The sequence below is a fragment of the Candoia aspera genome, chromosome 3 (assembly GCF_035149785.1).
Source record: "Candoia aspera isolate rCanAsp1 chromosome 3, rCanAsp1.hap2, whole genome shotgun sequence".
NCBI lineage: Eukaryota > Metazoa > Chordata > Lepidosauria > Squamata > Boidae > Candoia > Candoia aspera.
Window position 1 is genome coordinate 37,518,922 of NC_086155.1, and position 20,780 is coordinate 37,539,701.

General features: G+C 40.6%; 1 protein-coding gene across 2 annotated transcripts; it reads left to right on the plus strand.

The window, feature by feature from the left end:
* The first annotated feature begins 209 nt into the window (after positions 1–209).
* On the plus strand, positions 210–13,407 carry AP4B1 (adaptor related protein complex 4 subunit beta 1). 2 transcript variants are annotated; one of them, XM_063297404.1, is made up of 12 exons: positions 210–385; positions 855–894; positions 1,879–2,028; positions 3,569–3,793; positions 4,184–4,314; positions 5,024–5,171; positions 6,317–6,813; positions 7,766–7,849; positions 9,342–9,445; positions 10,367–10,574; positions 10,884–11,168; positions 12,520–13,407. In XM_063297404.1, exons 3-12 carry the CDS (start codon positions 1,916–1,918, stop codon positions 12,945–12,947), a joined length of 2,223 nt encoding a protein of 740 aa, XP_063153474.1. In that variant the 5' UTR covers positions 210–385; positions 855–894; positions 1,879–1,915; the 3' UTR covers positions 12,948–13,407. The 2 variants fall into 2 exon arrangements, with proteins under 2 accessions (XP_063153474.1, XP_063153473.1); XM_063297403.1 differs by lacking the exon at positions 855–894.
* The last annotated feature ends 7,373 nt before the right edge of the window (positions 13,408–20,780 follow it).

Here is a 20,780-nt window from a genome sequence, read left to right on the forward strand (position 1 = left end):
AAAGCTACCCAAGACGGTAAGCGCATGCCCGATAGCGACCTGCCGGGATGCACATGCGCAGTCATAATTTGAAGGTTACAGTCGTGATCCCCTCGGCCAGTCGGGGGAATGCAAGTTGGCTGAGGAATTCTGGGAGTTGAAGTCCACATATATTAAAGCTGCTGAGGTTGAGAAACACCGCTCTCGGCCAATAGGCGTCCAAAAATGAGATTGATACGGAATTCTATGGTCTCAAGACAAAACTTCCTGGTTACTTTCGACGCCTTCTTTTTTTTCTTTTTCTGGGAAGGCTGTTACAGAGGCCCATAAGAAAACAGTGGAGAAATCCAGGATTTTTGCGGAGCTGTGACTGGGCAACAGTAACCTTTCCCTTCTCAAGCAAAAGGTAGCAGCAAAGCCTGCGTGCTGTTTGTAATGCGAATAAGCCAGGCCTCTTTTGTATTGCGAAGAAAATGGAGCTAATGTCTTTACATATGGGGGGCGGTGAGACAGGAGGCTGCGGCTGAGGCTGTTCGGGACAACCTTCCCCAGTACTCCTCTGTAGATTAGTAATAATTCATATAATTATACTTTCTGCTGCTGTTGAGTATTAGGACCCTGCAGCATATCTGAGGTTTCTTCTGGCTTCGGAGCCTCCCCCTCCCCAGCGCAACCGGGATATTAAACTAAAAAGCCCCCGGAAACGTTTACAGTGAGGATAATGTAAACCTTTATATGATGGCCAAGCAAATAAATTAACCTGCATTTTACTATCAGTTCTCGTTTAATTTGAGAAAAGAAAATTTGCATTAAAGCTTCTAAAGGAGAAGAGGATTTTGGAGGCATTCTCATGAGTGTTGTCTTCCTGCACTTAGAACTCTGCACTTTGAGAGCTTGATTCCTGCCATTGACGAGGTAAATTGCAAAATTTGACTTGCGAGTACATTCACTCCATTTATTCTCCAACTGCCTGGTGATATAAAGGCTGTAAGGCTTAGTTTTTGCTATCTGCCAGGCCAAAGCATTGGAGGCATCACCATAAACAAATAACAAATTGATGTCTAAAACCTTTGTGTGTTCAGAGCTGGGAAAGCAACTGTTTCCTGTGCCCTTAAGACTAAATGTAGTTTCATACCAACAGGATCTACAACGATTGCATTCATTCCACAACTTTCATCTTCGGCTTGACAGAATTGTACATCGCATAACTAGTTTGATTTCTTAGTGGTACCGCTCCTTCTTTCCTTCCTAGCAGTATCTCGTGTCATGGAGAATTAAGAGGAATTTAACAGCTTGTACATAATTTTATGTCATTTTGCTTGGTCCTAAGAAATGTATCACCTGCCTATGGATGTCATACCTATTTCCAGAACTATTGTTTTATTCTTCTGATGAAAATGAAGTGATTCACCCCCAAAAATGTGGCAATAATGCATTTGTTTGTTTTTGTTTCTGCCTTTTATTGTTTTTGCAATACGTTTAACACAGCTGCTCCTCCAGAAACTAAGTGTAATTAGTTATTTGCTATCTATTTGTTGCTATTCTTGTCATCTTGCCTTTCTTCTATTGCATCTCCTGTATTTACTGTATTTTGCTTGCTGTAAGCACCTTGGAGCAGAGACTTGTCAACTTGTTGCTTGTTAAAATGCCAGGCTTGCTGCTGTCACAAGCAGTTCGAAAACATGCAAATGTGAGTAGATGAATAGGTACCGCTTCGGCGGGAAGGTAACGGCGTTCCGAGTCGTCATGCTGGCCACATGACCCGGAAGTGTCTATGACAACGCCGGCTCCAAGGCTTAGAAACGGAGATGAGCACCGCCCCCTAGAGTCGGACTGGACTTTACGTCAAGGGAAACCTTTACCTTTACCTTTACCCACCCTATGTAACTAATATCCTAGGTTCTTCAACAATCAGGGTGTTTAGACTCTCAACAAGATGCCATATCTTGGTTCAGAGGATACAGTGAAGGAGCTGAAGAGGGCCCTGTCCAACCCCCATGTGCAAGCTGACCATCTTCGCTATAGGAATGTTATCCAGCGAGTCATCAGGTCTGTATCGAGATACTTGTGTTATGCTACAGTCCTCTTGTATTCTGTCAATTATATTTGGTCTTATGAAATGCTGCAAGTTTTTAATCAATTAATGATATGTGCAATAATTATTTTAGATGGCTATTCAAATAATATTTTAATATTAACTATCAAGAAGAGAGCCAGTTTGGTGTAGAGGTTAAGGCATCAGGCTAGAAACTGGGAGACCGTGAGTTCTAGTCCCGCCTTGGGCACAAAGCCAGCTGGGTCACCTTGGGCCAGTCACTCTCTCTCAGCCCTAGGAGGGGGGTAATGGCAAAGCACTTCTGAAAAACCTTGCCAAGAAAACTGCAGAGACTTGTCCGGGCAGTCTCTGAGAATCATGCACGATTGAATGGATTTTTAAAAAAACACTATTAAGAAAGTTTAAAAATAATTAGATCTAGTTAGAGTACATATATCTTTCTCTATATTGTTAATACAATATTTTTTACAAGTATGCAGTTTTTTCAGATATATAGGATACAGAGTTGGCAAAAGGCTTTGGCTTTTATAAAATAGCATGTCACTGTTACAATTTTAAGAAATCGAGAAATGGTATTTGTGATTACTTGGAACGTAAATGGAAATCTTTGATTAAAGGAAAAAGATTTTGTACTGGGCAATATTGCTTCCTCTCTCTGTCTTACCATTATTTCTAGTTCAATTTTTTAAAATTTTCTGGTTGTCCAGGCCAAGGTTACATTGAAAAAGAAATCAACGTTCTGTAGAAAATAGTCTCCAGTGTTGTGCCAAGTATAGCTAAATGTTGTGATAATATTTTCATACATTTCATATATTTATTACATTATAAGTTGGTCCAACTCTACAGAGACTCTGGGTGTCACCTACGTATTTTTATTTAAGTTAGAGATACATTACATATTTTAATTGCTCTGTGCAGGTGCATGAAGACTTACTCCTTATCTTCATTTTCTCAGCTTCAATATAAATCCTAGCCATTTCCTTTCCATAATCCTTTTCAAGTGGGCAAAAGATGTAGTGTGCAATCCACCCAGTGCTCCGGAATATAAGCACCTTGGATCTCCCAATTATAAATAATATAATTTAGTCTTACAATCTGTGTGATGAAAATTCATATATTATTTTCATTTTTGCAAACGTTGCTTAAAAACACTTCGTTTCTTTATATTACATATTTCTTGGTTTATTTTTCTGAGACTTTGGAAAGGAGAGGATCACATAAAAATAAGTCAATCAAAGTATGCCAAGTTTGGAATATGCAGCCAAAAGTTAGCATAAAATGCTCCAGGTGAAGAATTTAGATTTATGTGGTACGGGAGTTAATTTGGCTGTGTTTGCAGTCAATCTACTGCACTGAGGTGGAATGCAAGTGAAACTTAGAATGTATTTGCATAAATATTTCCACAAATTCTGGGTGACAACTTGTTATGGTTTATGCATTGGCTATAATAATTATGTTATCTTTTTATTTTTCAGATAGATTAATATGGGATCCTCATTGCTGTATCTAAATTCTTCTATCTTTTCCTTGCAGGCATATGACCCAAGGTGTAGATGTGTCCGGTGTCTTTATGGAGATGGTTAAAGCTAGTGCTACCATAGACATTGTTCAGAAGAAGCTAATATACTTGTATATGTGTACATACGCTCCACTGAAGCCTGATCTAGCTCTTTTAGCTATCAATACTCTGTGCAAAGACTGCTCAGACCCCAACCCTATGGTTAGGGGTCTGGCCCTGCGCAGCATGTGCAGTCTGAGGTAAGGAAATGTGCTGCTTGCTCTGACCTTCACAGCCATCACACATGAGAGAAGGGTATATGGTGTTACACACTCAAATATAGAGGTTATTGGTCAATAGCTCCTGACCTGAACAGCGACATTTCAGTTCTTTTGACTTGAATTTAAGTTTTATCAGTAATACATCACTACAAATAGCACTCCTCTCATAGTCCTGGGACACACTTGAAGAGGTTTCTATTTTGCTGGCCAAGACTGAATTTCCCTTGAGTTATAGCAGTGTAGACTGCTATTTTGCTATCAGACCTGTGGAATCTAGTACCAGCTATTGAATAATATTTTATTAAAAGGGTGGAGGGCATCAAGTTATAAGAGGAGAATTTATAGATTGATAGCCTACAATGTTCCTAGGATGCCTGGCATACAAGAATATATTCAGCAGCCAATCCTGAATGGTCTACGAGACAAAGCTGCTTATGTAAGGAGAGTAGCTGTTCTTGGATGTGCAAAGATGCAGAAACTCCAAGGAGACTGTGAAGTGGGTAAATAAGGATATTTTTCCACTCCCTTTTGAATTCCCCATCTCCATTCATACTAGAATAAATATGTGGCATATTGTTTTAATGCTACCAATCGAAACAAATCTTTGTAACTCAGGGTTGAACTGTGGAGTCCTTGGTGCTCTCTGAGCCTTGTTGTTTTTTTGCAGATGTTTCGTGGCCAGACTAGGCAACATCTTCAGTGTTTTTAATGCTATAAAGAGAAAGTTGGGTTTGAATGCTGTAACAGTTCTACTTTGTGCGTAGAGACCCCCCCCCCCTTCACAGAAGACATATTCTGCTGGGAGCAATTCTTCCTACCTTGCCCCATAATTACTTGCCAGAATTTTTTCTCAGCAAACTCAAATTTTTTTATTGTTATCATTATTATTATTTAATAAATGTGTATGCCACCCAGCTTTCAGCAACTCTCGGTTGCTCACAACAATCAAATTACAATAGAATCAATAAAAAATAAAGATAAAAGATGGCAAATGCAATGAAGCGAGGGGTCTCATTCCCCCTCACCAAAGGCCTGGGTAAAGAGCCAGGTCTTCACGGCTCTTCTAAACAACAGCAGAGTGGGGGCCATCCAGGTGGTTTTTGTTAGATGATAATTGTTTGTGTTTGTGTACACACAGTCAAAAGCAGCACTGCATAGCAGATGAAAGGTGAAATATTTCTGACTTCCTTTCTAACATGTTTTTTGCAGATGGTGCACTAGTTAATGAGTTATATAGTTTGCTTCGGGATCAGGATCCTATTGTAGTGGTAAATTGTCTGAGGGCTCTTGAGGAAATTCTGGTACATGAAGGAGGAGTTGTCATCAACAAACCCATTGCCCACCATCTTCTTAACAGGTACATTCCCCCCAAAAGGCTTGGGTAAACTATAGGTATCTTTCTTCACTGTCCTTTTTGTTTTTAATTGTGAAAACCAGATGCTTGTCAAATGAATGCTAATATTTTCTTTCTTTGTTAGTTTATTGAATTTATAAACTTTCCTTTCTGCCAAAAAAGGCACTTGTGGCAGCTAACAATAATAATATAAAAATGAAAACAGATGTATAATTAAAATACACCATGAATCAATCAAAAAGACATTTGTGGGAGAAGACAAGAATAACCAATCAGTGAAGTTCTACTTCAAGTGATTGACATACCAGCTTAAATGGTAGACTGCTTGAACTGAAATATCATAACTTATTGGTGTCTAGGCAACAAGAAGGGAACTAATTGAAGCGAATATTTGTAGCTCAGGGTTGAACTGTGGAGTCCTTGGTTTTCTTGCAGACATTTCATTGCCAGACTAGGCAACATCTTCAGTGCACTAGCCACTGACCACCTGATGTAGAATGAAGTAGAATGCTTCTAGAACAATTCTGTTTCTCCTGTGAACAGTGTTCCTAATATTGGGAGTTAGTATTTTCTTGCTTTATTGGGCCCCTCTCTCCCATGAAGAACAGTGATTACTGTGCTGATAATGAAAAGCCTGCAGCTTGTTTTATAAGGAAATAATGCATTATTTTAATATTTTGATGAAACAAAGATTCTGAATGAAGTTAGCTAGTATGTTTTTAGCTTCAGGCTCTTTCCTTTCACTTCACACAAACTTGAGTCTGTGCAAGTATACACTTTCATTGCTCAGTTCTAGAATTTTGCTTTCTGAATACATCTGTGAAAGGTGACATTTGGGTACCTCCCTAAAATAATGTGAGGTGATACTGGATGAGTTTCAGACAATTGATCAGCTGTTGAAAAAATATATATTTGTACTTCTCTTTTAAATTTTGAAAGGTATTTTATGTCTATGGGTCAAAGGCTAAGTATAAATTTACTTACTTTAGTTTAGTAGAGTTTGGTCAGGTCACTCCATGTCGTCTTACTGATTCATATATTTCAGTTAAATACTGATGAAAAAATTGAAACAAGTGGCCTGCAGACTGGGAGAGCTAAGCTACAGTTTCATTGCATCACCATTTGTGTTTGTTTTCCCCTCTTTCCAGGATGCCAGATCTAGATCAGTGGGGGCAGAGTGAGGTGTTGACCTTTCTGCTGCGATACAAGCCCCGCTGTGAAGAAGAGCTCTTCGATATCCTTAATTTACTGGATGGATACCTTAAAAGTAGCAGTTCTAGTGTAGTGATGGCTGCCACAAAACTCTTCCTGGTTCTGGCTAGAGACTTCCCCCATGTCCAGGCAGATGTGCTGGTTAGAGTAAAAGGTCCACTCCTAACAGCGTGCACCTCTGGGAGTAGAGAACTCTGTTTCACTGCTTTGTGTCACGTGCGCCAGATAATAGACAGCCTTCCTGGCCATTTCAGTAGCCAGTATAAGAAATTCTTCTGTTCTTATTCGGAACCACATTATATCAAGTGCCAGAAAATGGAGGTTCTGTGCAAGTTGGTGAATGATGAGAATGTGCAGCATATATTGGAGGAGCTGAGAGACTACTGCACTGATGTGTCAGCAGAGCTTGCCCGGGGAGCAATATTTGCCATAGGTAAGTGGACTAATAGGATTCTAATGAAAGACCTCCAGCAGGCAAATAAATGTACACCAAAGTTATAATGCTTGGGTAAAGAATATAATACTCCCCCCCCCTTTATATGACAAATTCTGTATTTGCTAGTGTTTCTTTTGGTTATAAAAAAAGTATGATTGTCCTTACAGGTATAGATAAGACAATCTGCTCTAGAACAAACAGTATGCTTCGAAGTCAGAAGCAAAATATGGTCAAACTAGTCTTTGAAAATATTTGCCATGACCCCTGCCATCTTAGATATTACTGAAAACACAAGCAGCTACACTCACAATATCCAAGAATGTATGTTTAATGAAAAGTAAATTCCACTGCATTCCATGGGTGTAGGCTGACAGCTTTAGTCTTTATTTCATATCCAATTAGTCAAAAATTTAAGAAACTGTAGAAAACAATTAGTCACAAAATCCATCCGATCCTTACGTTCTAGTCTTTTCTTAGGCAGGGACTGGCTGTGTGATTTTGGGCCAGTCACTCTCGCAGCCCAACCCACATCACAGGATTGTTTTTGTGGGAAAAAATAGGTGGAGGGAACGTTATGTATGCTGCATTGAGTTGTAAAAACTAAAGGTGGGATGTAAATCTAATGTCTTAGTGAGAACTTCATTTTACACCATTCAGTTATATTAAATGTGTTTCTCTGTTGATTATCAGTCTGCTGTACTGTTGCTTAACTTATAGAAAATATTCATGTTCTCTTTATAAGTGGTCCAAATACCTGCCTAGAATTATCTATATTATCACTGTTCGCAATACTGTTCCATTTTGTCTTATTTTGCATTTGTTTAGGTTGTTGCATTTCTGTACTGAGAGATCTTAGAAATATCAGGGTGTGTTGCTGGCTTGCTCTTTCTGGATTGAAGAATTATTAAGCAACCCTGAAAACTTTGGGTCATATGTGATTTTTTTTTAGGAAACATTGCAAGAACCTACTCAGAGCGATGTGTGAGGATCCTAACAGAACTCCTCGGGCTGAAGCAAGAACATATAACGTCAGGTATTATTCCAGACTTTCTGGTTGATATTTGATTTATGCTGTGGCAAAATTCATCTTATTTGGTCAGATGTGACATAGCTTCTTCTAAATTTAGAAGAAATCAAAAAGTTGCTTCAAAGTGGGTATGGGCAGACACATCGCACCAGTTGGTGCCTCCTTAAAGAAGCTGCATATTTTCCTGACTAACATGGAAGCCAGGAAAATATATATTTGCATTAAGGAAGTGCTGACAAATTGCAACAGGGTGCTTTCCAGTGGATGTGGGTGCATTTTTGTCGCTTCCTTACTTCAAACATATATATATATATATATATATATACACTTCAAACATATATTTTCATGGGATTTTATAGTTTGCATTTGAGCTCAAAAAAACATGCAGCTTTAAGGAAGTTCAACAGGTGTGGTGTACACACTTACAGCTATTTCAAATGACCTTTTTGGCTTTGAATCTGAAGAGCACATATCCATAGTTATTGCTATATTTAGACTACATAAACTTTAATTTCCTTGCCTGAGACTCTGTCTCAAATCATGTGGGATGCTAATTCACAGGGCATTCACTTTGTAACCTCTGACGTTTTACGAACTTGGAAAGTGACTTCAGTCACTTTGACATCTGTTTTTTTTTCCCCTGAGAACTCAGAATTGGTGAGACTTAATCAAGAGAAGATAGAAATACTATCGGTCAGTAGAAATAGAGTTCCAGAATGGGAACGATAATCTTTTCTAGAAGGATTGGCATCTTCCAAAGGGTCAGACTTGCAGTTTGGGAGTGCTCCTCGGTTTGTCATAGTTCCTGGATGGCCAAGTAACAGTTGACTGCTCAGTGCTAAGAGTGTTTTACCTGCTGTAGCTGGTACCAGCTGTGTCTATTCTTGGAGAGAGCAGATCTGGCCACAGGTCATACGCTTTAGTCCCATCCAGATTAGATTCCTGCTATGTATTTTCTATCAGGCTGCCTAGAAAAGTGTTCTTAACTAGAGGTGCTGGAGAATACTGTGGCCAGTGTAACCTGCCTTTTTTTTCCCTCTGCTGCTTTTAAAAAAATACTCTAACCCTGACCCTGACCTTGACTTTAACCCTTCCACTTTGCTTCTGAAAGCAATTCAGGATATTAGTATCACAATTCTCCATATAACTTGAAATCATAGTATTTGAAGTCCTTTTTCCTTGTGTATTGTCCTTTCCATCAACTGTGCCATCTCCTCACTCCCTGTTTTGCATTCCATGATGGTCAGGGAAACAGATATGGCCTTTTTAGCGGCAGCACCCTAATCATGGGTCTTTCTTCCAAGGGAGGTCTAACACCTTCTTTATTGTCTTTTAGGCAACTGATGAAAATACATTTTGTTAGAATTTTACTGTATTTTAATCTTACTAGCTGCAATTTATGTTTTAACTATTTTTTATTCTGGATCTTACTGCCCTTGGGTTTTGATTGTATTGTTATTATTTGGATCAAAAAGTGTTGTTATGTATTTCCTTATAGCTGTAGTGCAGGTGTTCCGGGGTCTCGTATGGCTGTGTCCACAGTGTATAGAGAGTGTGTCCCAGTCTTTGTCTGGCTGTGAAGAGACCATCCAGGATAGCGAGGTAACAGAGAATACTTTTTGTGTAGTACAGAGTATGATAGTGGTGGATGGCTGAGCTGAAACCATGTAAAACCCTTGATTACGATTCCAGAAGTGAAACATGCATCTTGAGTTCTAGAATTCTGTTTGAAGCCTCTGTTTCTGGTATAGTAGCCTCCAGCAATAATATAATGCATTTTATAATTGTATCAGCCTGTCTTCTATTCTGTCGATAAATTCTAAGTAAAAAGTAGAAGCTGAAAGTAAAAAAAAAGTGTTTATTGTATATAAGTGAGTCATTAGTATAAACAATCATTTATAATCATTTAGTTATATGATCTGAAGGTATGTCTGCATAAGAATTTTATCTTTTTTTCTTATTTCTATTCTAATCTATTTTCTTGTAGCATGAAGAATTCCTCTGCTTTTTCATTTGCAGCACAGAATCTTGAATCAACTAATCCTGCTTTTAGCTATGCATCGTCTTCCAAAAGCAGAAAAGTCATATAATTTATTTGTTATCTTACCAATTTTTAATCAAGTAAATATAGAATTAGTAGCACTGGATATTATGGAATATGGCTGAAACTAAGAACTTTGTTTGACACAACCTGACTAAATAAAACAATCACAATTAATCCTTGAGTAATTCAAGATTATGCGTTCTAAAATTCTTAAGGTTCTAACTCACATGACCAAGTACAGGTAGTATTTTATAAAGTTGGCTCTCCAAATTAAATTGGTACAGATCCTAAGATTTTAATGACGAAGCAGGCAGATGGTGCAGCAGCCTCAGAATTTATTTCAACATCTTTTCTGTTCTGATTTGCTCAAATAACATCCTTAACATGTAGGTTTGGAATGTGAATTGCTCTTAACAGTACTGAATGCCAAATGTTTTAATGTGATCTTAAATGTGAGCTATCCTGGTTTAATTCTGTAGGGAAAGCAAGCATTAATCTGGCTGCTGGGTGTACATGGAGAAAGAGTTCCCAATGCCCCTTATATATTAGAAGATTTTGTGGAGAATGTGAAATCAGAACCATTCTCAGTTGTAAAGCTGGAACTACTGACAGCTTTGGCCCGGCTATTCATAACACGTCCAGCTGAGTGTCAGGATACACTGGGTCGATTACTTTATTATTGCATTGGTAAGTCGGTCACTTCTGTGGTGGTTGCTGTATTGTGAATTAGGTGAAAGGTAACAGTTATTGTTACTGTTGAAAAGCATATGCCAAAAAATTCCTGGTCTAAAATTCTGTAGATTTCCAAGTCAAATCTCAAACCATTTTGCCATGAGTATGTTTTCTATCCTGTCTGTACTGCAAGTGTCAGGTATCTTAACAGGATCTAAAGGAGTGATGGAAGGGCTGGGGGAGGTGGCTTGAAACTGCATCACTAAAGGCCTAGTTAAGTAATTGCTTATTTTTTGTTGCCAAATGTGTGTTTCTGTGATCCAGAGGAGGAAAAAGACATGGCAGTTCGGGACCGTGCACTATTTTACTATCGTCTTTTACAAGCTGGTATGGAAGAAACAAAAGGAATTCTGTGCAGCCCTACATCTGATCATTCTCTCCACCTTTTGGAGGAGCAGACTGAAAGTTCCATTAATGAATGGGTCTCTGACTTTAATTCCCTGGTGCCCATCTATGGCAAAGAGCAGTGGGCAGCTATGACAGCTAGTCGAGCCATTGATCTCCACTGTGCAGACTCCAGCTGTGATGATTCCAAAACAGGAGACAAAGGTAAGAGACATATATAGATTTTAGTTACTTTCCTATTCTTCATGTGCTCACTTTTCCTTAATGAAAGCCAGAATCTTCACTGAAAAAATTACTTTTAGGTATCTGATTGACAAGTTATTCTTTGTTTAGTTAGGGGGTACTATGTTTGTTATAATTCTGAAGTTCATACTAGGCATCTTTCAGCTTAAACTTAATAGCGATTGCTCCAATGTGGGGTTCCACAGACCTTGGCTCTCTCCTCCATGCAGGCCCGCAACTAGGGTCTGTGTCACCTGAGGCAAACATGGATTCCGCGCCCATTTTGACGCCTCCCCAGCGCTCATTTTGGTGCCCCCCAGCACCCATTTTGGCACCCCCAATGCTCATTTTGGCGCCCCCCCAGTGCTCATTTTGGTGCCACCCCAGCGCAGCGCCCAGGGCACATGCCCCGCTTGCCCCCCCCACCAGTTGTGGCCCTGCCTCCATGTTATTTAACAACTATATGAGACTGATTCATCTTTTAGTTTGAAGTGAGATATCATCAGTATGCCGATGATGTCCAGCTATACATTGCCACCTCAAGAGGTTCAGTAAAGGTCCTTATCCAGTGTTTGGAGACTGTGGGACTGGATATGACAAAACAAACTCAGACTCCCAGCAAGATGGAGCTACTGTTCTTATGCAAACAATCTGGCATGATGTCAGTTCTGAGGTTGGTTCTGCACAGAGTTACATTTCCTCTGAAGGAGAAGGTCCTTGACTCCTGAGCTACAGCAGCAAGTCAAGCCATGGCCAGTGGAGTCTTTGCTCAGCTTTGACTGATATACAGCCCTTCTTGGTCTAGACAGCCCTTATAATAGTTAGGGTTTCCCATGTGGATATACTTAAGACTCCCCTTCCTACATGAGATTCAGGGGCAGGAGCCCAGAGAAAGATGAAGGCCATCTCCTGGGAGACTAGGGGGCTTCCTTATGCGGTTGGCTGGCCACTGTGAGAACAGACTGTTGGACTAGATGGGGCAGGGATCCAATCCAGGAGGGCACTGCTTACTTTCTTATGATGTGTTTCATTCATGGCCCTGACATTATGGAATAGCTGACCCCCTGAGGTACTGGGCATTTGCAAAGTTGTGAATGTGACTTTATTCTGATAGGCTTTGGAACACTAATGGTAGAGCTGGGCTGCCTTTTTGGTTATGTGTTTTGGTTCTTGATTTAGATTTTACTGTATGATGGATTTTATAGGGAGGATTAGAAGGATGAGTTCGGTGTTGTGTTTTAATAGATGTTATTGCTGCAAACTGCTGTGAGTCTTTGTATATGTGGTACATCAATGTGTGTAATAAATAATATGGCTTTTCTTTCTTTTTCAGTGCCACTGATGTTAGAAAAGGAGGAGAAGGTCCCTAATATTAATGCCAGTTCCAGTAGCCTTACTTTAATATCCAGCACGTGTCTGACTGCAGAGCAGTTTGAGAGGACATGGCTAAACCTGGCTGTGGGCTGCCAGCAAGCTGTTCCTTGGCAGGAAACCATGCAGCCAGAGACTTTGCAGGCTGCCCTGAAGGTGGTCCATATTCAGACTATTGCAATGAGCAAGCCTGGTTCACAGTCATGGAAAGCCTACCTAGGGGCGCAGGATGATGCAGGCTGCCTTTTCCTAACTGAGCTGCTGCTGGAGACAGGAAGTGCAGAGATGCAGATGTTGGTGAAGCAGAATGAAAACAAGCTAGAAGCACTGCAGGCCTTTGTCTCTCTCTTGAAAACAGTTCTGGAGACAGTGGCAGGTCTGACATCCTGATTCTTTCTGATCTCTGATGTTTGTCATAAGTGGGAAGAGGCAGAGACCTGTGTATACTTGTTGTATTCTTCAAATGAAGCTGTAGTTCTTACAAGTTGTCAGTAAAGGCTTTCTAGAGCATAACTTTTAGTGCAAATGAAAACTGTGTCTATAGAAAGATATGTGCAGAGAAACCAGTCACCCTCAAAAAGGCAAAATAAGAGGATGTTTATGGACAAAGGATGCTTTGTATAAATCTACAGAATTAGAATGGCAAGAGCTGATTTCAGGGCAATGGGAGATTAAGGAGGATTTTTGTGTCTGGAAGGAGTCACTAAGCAATGTTCCCTCTAATTTCTGACAGCTATGTGTGGGAAAATTGCTTTGCGCAGCTTTTCCCAAACCAAGTACAAATTTGTGTGCTGCAATATGAGTATATGAGTAAATTGCAAATAAAAATATAACAGCAATTATAATATTATTTCTATTTAATTTCAAATTTATTTATTAAACTGATATGGACATCTGTCTAAATACAATAATCTTAGGTAGCTCACAAAATCATTAAAAACAACAAAACAGTCATGTCACTCATGCACAAAGCAGCACAATTCCCTTCCATTGTGCTCCAACTAATAATTGCAATCAATATTTTGCAGGCATTTAAAATAGTTTCTTCGGGCGGCGGAATTTGATATTGTAATGAAAGAAAAACCAAAGGAAAAAAAAAGCTTTATACAAAAAGAATTTAGATTGCCCCCTCTCTTTCATTTTCTCCTCCATTCTTTGCTTCTTCTCTGGATGTATTCTGAACTTACTGAAACTTTAATTATTTTTAAAGACTTTTCCCCCCCCAAAGTTAATGATCATGGAGCTAGTGCAACCTGAAACTCAACAGATATTAGTTAAACCTCCTTTGGACGGAGGTGCTCCTTTTTGCACAGAAGGCTGTGGGGTCTGGCTGCAGATGCAAGGCTGAGAAAAGGCTGCCTGCCTGCTGTCCCGGGCAAACGGCACTAGCTCACTGCCTCAAGCTTATCTGTCAGTCCTGCTCAGTCTCTGCCAGGGCAGTGCTAAGCAACTCTCTCCTGCTGCAGGTAAGCTGAGGCACCAAACTTGTGCAGGACTCCTTGTGAGTCGCGAGCCTGGAGTTTTATGATGACTAAATTTTATTATTGTTATTATTTAATTTTGTGTGTGCTTGACATAGACACTAAGTGAATGGAGTAGCAAGGTTGTTTTAAATTTTTGTATTGATTTACTTCCATTTAGATGCTATTCCATTTCCAAAAACTTGGCTTATAGTGCACTACATCTAGGGTTAAAGTTAATAGTAACCATTCATGATAAAATTACAATCAATCCAATGCACTACCATTCAGGGCTGGTATGATCTTACCCACAAATGCCCCTTGAAAAGCCATTTTCACAGCTCTTCAGACGCTTAATAGGAAGAGGGTTAGCCCAGATGACAGTTCAGTGGGAGGTAAGGTGCTTCTGAAGGGATTTGCTCTTACACTGATTCCTCTCTAGGCTTTTTCAGCAATCAGGAAGTATGTCTGGGGAAGCAGTTTATTTTGCCTCAGTTCTCTTTAAAATCTCTTAATGCACATAACAAGGGAATCAGAATAGCTTAGATTCTGCTGTTCTAAAATACACTAAATTTAAAAAACCCACACTGATAATGAAGGAAAAAATTATAATGTAGAAGATAGCCCCTTTGACCTAAAATTAGAAAGTATAAAAAATGTGTATGCTTTCCTGCTGTCTCAGGGAAACTATGCCACTTTCAAAACTGTTGTCCTCACAGCAGTCCTTTTATTGTGTCCCTGCAGCACAAGTAAAGTTGATGCCTGCCCTTATTAGTTTTCTGTGCAGCAGTTGGTTCTTCTGGTCTGGGGAAAAAAACAGCTGGTCGCAGCAGGAGAGAACGTTGCCTCCTGCTTTTTCTCAGCCCTGATGAAGCCTTGTTCTGAGCTGCAAGCCCTGGGTGGACTGCCCTCATTTTCCTTCTCCCTTTTTGCTTAGCACTTGCATTGGAAAAGGACACCACATGCTGCTTTTTCCCAGCCCAATAGTCCTCAGAAAAGAGTCTCCTGGACTGCAGTGAAACTTAACTCCAGGAAAGAAGAGAACTGTATCCTTCAAGAATTCAGCTACATTTCTCTCCATAGGTATACATTTATTTTACGTTCTTTCAGTCTGGATCCCCACACTTTCCACAATTCAGGTTGACAAACTGAAGTCAAAACAAAACCAAGGAAAACCAGAATTCTGTCGTCATTGCAGTGTTCCCCAAATCTTGTTTTAATCCAAAGCCAGTCCTACAAAGAAGAAAACCCGCAGGCTTACCCCTGTTGCCTTGTGGCTGAGAACCCCATCCCATCGAAAGGAATAATCAGGGTCTTTGAAGACTGTTAAAGAAAACATGTATCTTTGGAAAATCTAAGAAAGGGAGAAGAGTTGTGTTGTCATTAAGTTTGTTCTGGAGCGTGAGGAAAGCAGCTGCTACTGCTCTGCATGCAAGAAAAAGCCCTCTCCCACCAGCAGAGGGAGCTCCCAAATAAGATGAGGATGATATATTACATTATATGCCACCTTACTCCCAGCAACTTTGGGCGGTTTACAAATTGCTAAAAACATTTAAAAATAAGGAACAATACAGAAAACACAAAAATAGCACAAAACAAAGAGGCAAAGATGGCAGAGAAAGCAAACCCAGATGGGAATAAGGAAAAGGAAGAATCAATCATCCTCACCAAAGGCCTGGGCGAAGAGCCACATCTTGTGGGTGCTTTGAAATATCAGAAGGGTGGGGGCCGTTTGAATCTCAGTGGGAACCTTGTTCCAGAGGGCAGGTTCTGCTACAGAGAAGGTATGTTCCTCGTTTCCGATAAATGACATTGTTTAAACAATGGAACCCAGAGTTTGCCAACCTTGCCAGATTGAACAAGCCAGACAGATACTGTCCTAACAGCCAGGAACCACGCTGAGACAAGGAACAGGTCTCTAATGTTTTATTGCTGCTACATAACAGGAAAATCCTAACAAACTAAAGAAGCGTGGGAAAAACCCAGACATATAAACCCCAAAGGTTAAGGCGGGCCCGATCTGTGCCTCTTGGAATGGCTACCTAATTCCTCAGTGCTACGCATGAGCTTTACAGCCTGGATGGGAGCCCCCTGCTCTCCATCCGTACTCATGACAGATACTATGGAGACAAGCGGTCCCTCAAGTAACCAGGCCCTATGCCATGTAGGGCTTAATAGGTAGTGACCAGCACCTTGAATCACACTCAGAAGCAAACTCAACCAGTGCAGGTCGCGAAGGAGAGATGTTACATGTAACACGGCATGCCCATCACTGCCTGTGCTGCTGCATTCTGGAGCAGCTGAAGCTTCCAGGTGGTCTTCAGAGGCAGCTCCATTTAGAGTATATTGCAGTAGTCAAGTCATGAGGTGGCCAGGGCATGAGTGACTGTTTGAAGTCCCCCCATCTAGGAAAGGGCGCAACTAGCACAACAGATAAGCTGTGCAAAGGCCTTGGTGGCCACAGCTGCCACTTGCTCATCAAGCAGGAACTATGAGTCCAGGAAGACCCCAAATTGTGCACTACCCTTGAATTGAGAAGTCTCCAGGCACTGAAACAGACCCTCAAAAGCATTACTTGTCCAGCCTGGAGTCGAAAGATATAATTAGGTATCATCAGTGTAATGATGATACTGAACCCAAACCTGCAGATGACTTCACCCAGCTTTTTCATGTAGATGTTGAAAAGGAAGGGGGAGAGAATAGAATCCTGCAGCACCCCACAAAGAAGGGGCCTATGGATCAATCTCTCCCCACCAACCAACATCAACCGGAATCAGCCCCAAAGGAAGGAAGAGAACCATAGTAAAATGGTGCCCCCAGTCCCCAACCCATGGAGCCAGCTCGGAAGGATACCGTAGTCAACAATATCAAAAGCCACCAAGAGGTCAAGGAGCCCAAGGACGGATACACTACCACCATCCTGGCTCCACCACAGGTCATCAACAAGAATGACCAAAGCTGTGTCAGTACTAAACCCTGGCCAGAAACCTTGCTGAAAGGGTCTAGATAATCCATTTCCTCCAGGATTCTCATCAGTTAGACAAACAACTTTGTTTTGGTATCCAGGCATTTAAAAATATAGAGATCACACCTAATTTTTTATCTTTGCTTTTGTTACTAAGTATCTGCCAGTGTAATTGCCAATCGAAGCGAATATTTGTAGCTCCGGGTTGAACTGTGGAGTCCTTGGTGCTCTCTGAGCCTTGTTGTTTTCTTGCAGATGTTTCACTGCCAGACTAGGCAACATCTTCAGTGCAAAGAGGGAGTGGACCTCTTCCAACAAAATGGATACCCGCTCAACTTTATCAAAAAGTGCCTCACCACCCAACCCACTACAACCCAACCAATGGAAACTATGAAAAGGATAGCACTGCCATACATCAGAAATATCTCAGAAACGACCAACAGACTGTTACAACCACATGGCATCACTGTAGCACATAAACCAACTAAAACTCTTCAAAACATATGAAGCAACCCAAAGACCCAATAGCCCAAGAAGAAAAAACAGGAGTTATTTACAACATACAATGCAAAGACTGTAACAGCCACTGTGTAGGATAGACAGGCAGAAAACTAGCAGAGCGCATCCACAAACACCAACTAGCAGTCAGAAGACACGATGAGAACTCCTTAATCTCACAACACATGGACAGACTCAACCATAGTTTCAGCTGGGGAGTGTGAGCATCCTAAACCAAGCCAAATCCAAAAATGCCAGAGAATTCCTGGAAGCCTGGCACTCAGACAAAGCAGCCGTTAACAGACACATAGAGGTAAACAACATTTACATACCATTCAAAAGAGAGAATAGAAAAGCCAAAAGACCAGTACACTCCCTTGCCAGCAATCAACACCCAGATATGCAAAAATCAACACTAGGATTAACACCAGATGAACCATCAAACAGCACAATACACCCTAATCAAGGAACTATTGACTCAGGCAATCAACCAAGCAGCAAACAACAGCCCAATCAAAGAACTCCCAAGGAGAGAACAACACCCCTGCCAACACAAGCAGGGCAAGCCATGGTATATAAACTGAGAGCAAGGCCCACTCCCTCTTTGCACTGAAGATGTTGCCTAGTCTGGCAATGAAATGTCTTCAAGAAAACAAGGCTCAGAGAGCACCAAGGACTCCACAGTGTAACTGCCTTCTAAATTATATTGCTCCTGTATTAACATCTAAAATGTTTGCAACCTATAATACTACTAAAACCTTTACTTTTGGCTCTTGATTCCCAGAGGTTTAAGTCCAGTGACTTACTGTATCAATAAATATAACAAAACTGTTGTTTGAATCCTCTCCATTTGTTTTGATAATTTTGTTGGGGGCTGTTACTACCACATTTTCTTGGCATCATAAACAGGATGGAAATCTTTGGGTCGGGAAGAGGAGGCAGAGAGGGATGGTGCTGTGGAAGAGTAAACTCACCATCTGGAGTGAGCAGGCATTTTTTTTCCTCCTGGGATCCAGAGTTTTGGTGCTACCTCAGAAGAAGGGTTAAAACAGCCCTACCCTGCCCTTAACTGGAGAGTTTGTTTTATAATGAGGGAACTGAAAGTAAATGTGCAGGGTGTGTCAAGAAAGGAGTGAAGCCAGGAAGACAGCAGAGATTCGGGAAAGAGAAACCTCCAACCCAAAGGCAAGCACCTCAGCAGTAGTCTTCAGACAGCAAGAGAAAACTTCAATTCTTGGAGCTCCGAGACCACTGAGAGGCAGAGCCAAGAGACAGGGAGGAAAAGAACCCCACTAGAGTCTGCAAACCATATCAAGCCCACTGCTTGCAACAGCCCAGGGCCAGAGCTCTACCAACCAGCTCCAGAAACAGAGGACTGTGAGTGCGGTGGGCAGGGTGGGGAGAGAAAAATCCAGTCTCAAGTCTATAAAGGAGCGAAAAGGGTTTTCACATGAACATGGACTGAGATTGGCTATAAGAGTTGAAGACCTGGTGGAAAAGGAAATATTTAAAGAAGAAATAGTTAAGAAAATTAGTGCTTACGTACTGTAGGAACAGGAACGTAGCAATAGAACATAGAGATAGAAAATGTATAGATTAAATAAGAATAGAAATAAAATAGTAGTAAACCTATAAGAAGAAGATAGCAGAATAATATAGGAGTTTAATTTTGTACAATAAAACAGTTTTGTGTGGGAAAAACAAATACAGTCCTTGTATCTGTGTTCTGTACCATATTAAGAAAAACCCTAACAAATGGTGTCAGTAGTGGGATATGGTACAGTATCTAAATGGAAAATAGCCAGGCTTTCAAGATAATATTATTATAGGCTATATCAGTGTAGTTCCAGTCAAACAAGTGGGGCCTGTTTCCTGACCTGACCTACCTCAAAGGGATGACACCACCATTTTCAATGTCATTGATAGGAAACTAGAGGAATTGGGGACAGCTTCATTCTGAATTTTGTCTCCCTTCCTGTTGGGGTTAACCTTGGAATTAAACCACCAGAGTCCCTCTTCTGGGGGGAGATGGGGGGTGGCAAAATTTGAAAAACTAATTAATTAAAGCATTTAGATTTTGAATATTCCTCTTGGGTAAGTATACGCTGTTCCCTCTTGGCACTGTTATTCTGTGTTTTCACACACATCTTTGAGTAATTATGTGTAACTCTTGAAAAGGGTCTTTTTCAAGGAGTCTACCTGATTATTTTTTGTTGACAGTTGCTCAAAAATAAAATTACTATCTCTGAAGTTAGAAGGCATTGCCTTGCTATAAAGTCTGAGGCTCACTCATTTCCTAAATACTCAGGCTGACCCTCTTTAGGAGAAGATGAGGCTATCGGGGGAGTGTTGACAGCCTGTGGGAAGAATCATGCCAATAGAATGATTAACCACAGAGGCTCACCCTGAGTGAAGAGAAGAAGAAAGATCTAGCAATTGCTGTTGTTCAGTCTCAGTTTCTAAGTCCCAATCCAGAACATCATGGCAGACTGAAATGCCATTAGAACTTGTTTTGTTTGTTTTATTATTGTTTGTGCGCATTGATCTTTGCTCTTGGTTGCTAAATATTACATAATTTTAGGCTGCTTTGTTGGTTTTGAAGGAGCCAACAGTCCTGAATTTATTCTGTTTTGCTTCCTTCTTTTACCCATTTTCTTGCTGTTTCTTGATGGTTTCATGATGGTAAGTGAAGGATGTTCCTCTCATGCAATAAATAAAACACCGCAAAACTATTTAAAATTCCAGGGTCACCAAAATAGAATTTCATAAGAATAAAAAATAAAAACAGTTTGAAAGCTGTTGGAAAGAAATCTTGACCAAGTTTGCTTCCAAGCCAGGAATAAAAACGTGCAGGCAGTTGTCTGAATCAGAGATGAAGTTTATTTTTTGAGAGCACCCACACAGAATCAGCTGCCAGAAGGCAGCGGCGCCTTCAGCTTCCCTGCAGGGCCTTTATACAGAAAAGCCTTTCCACAAAAGCATGAGAAAGTGCGCCCTTCAGGAATTCCTCGAAAGTGTGATTAGCCATAGTTCCAAGAGGGGGCACACTGTAGTCAGGCCCCCTCCTGTTCGTAGTTCCCTGCAATTAGACTTCTGCGCGTCTGGCACCGCTAGATTGGAATGCTGATGCCTTTGGGGAAAGGATCTTTTGTTGTTTCAATCAAGGAGATTTTCTGGCTAAGTTTAGCCAGGAAGGAATATTTAGGTTCTGCTAATTTCTTTGGGGGAACTATCTTTTGTTAAAAGATCTCTGGCTAAGTATAGCCTGAAAGGAATATTTATTCACTTTCTGCTACATTG

Bases quoted from the DNA above. Each gene is read 5' to 3' on its own strand.
- AP4B1 (XM_063297404.1), top strand. From the start codon at position 1,916: ATGCCATATCTTGGTTCAGAGGATACAGTGAAGGAGCTGAAGAGGGCC. The intron at 2,029-3,568 runs GTCTGTATCGAG...TTTTCCTTGCAG, and splicing joins GTTATCCAGCGAGTCATCAG to GCATATGACCCAAGGTGTAG. The intron at 9,446-10,366 runs GTAACAGAGAAT...TTAATTCTGTAG, and splicing joins AGACCATCCAGGATAGCGAG to GGAAAGCAAGCATTAATCTG.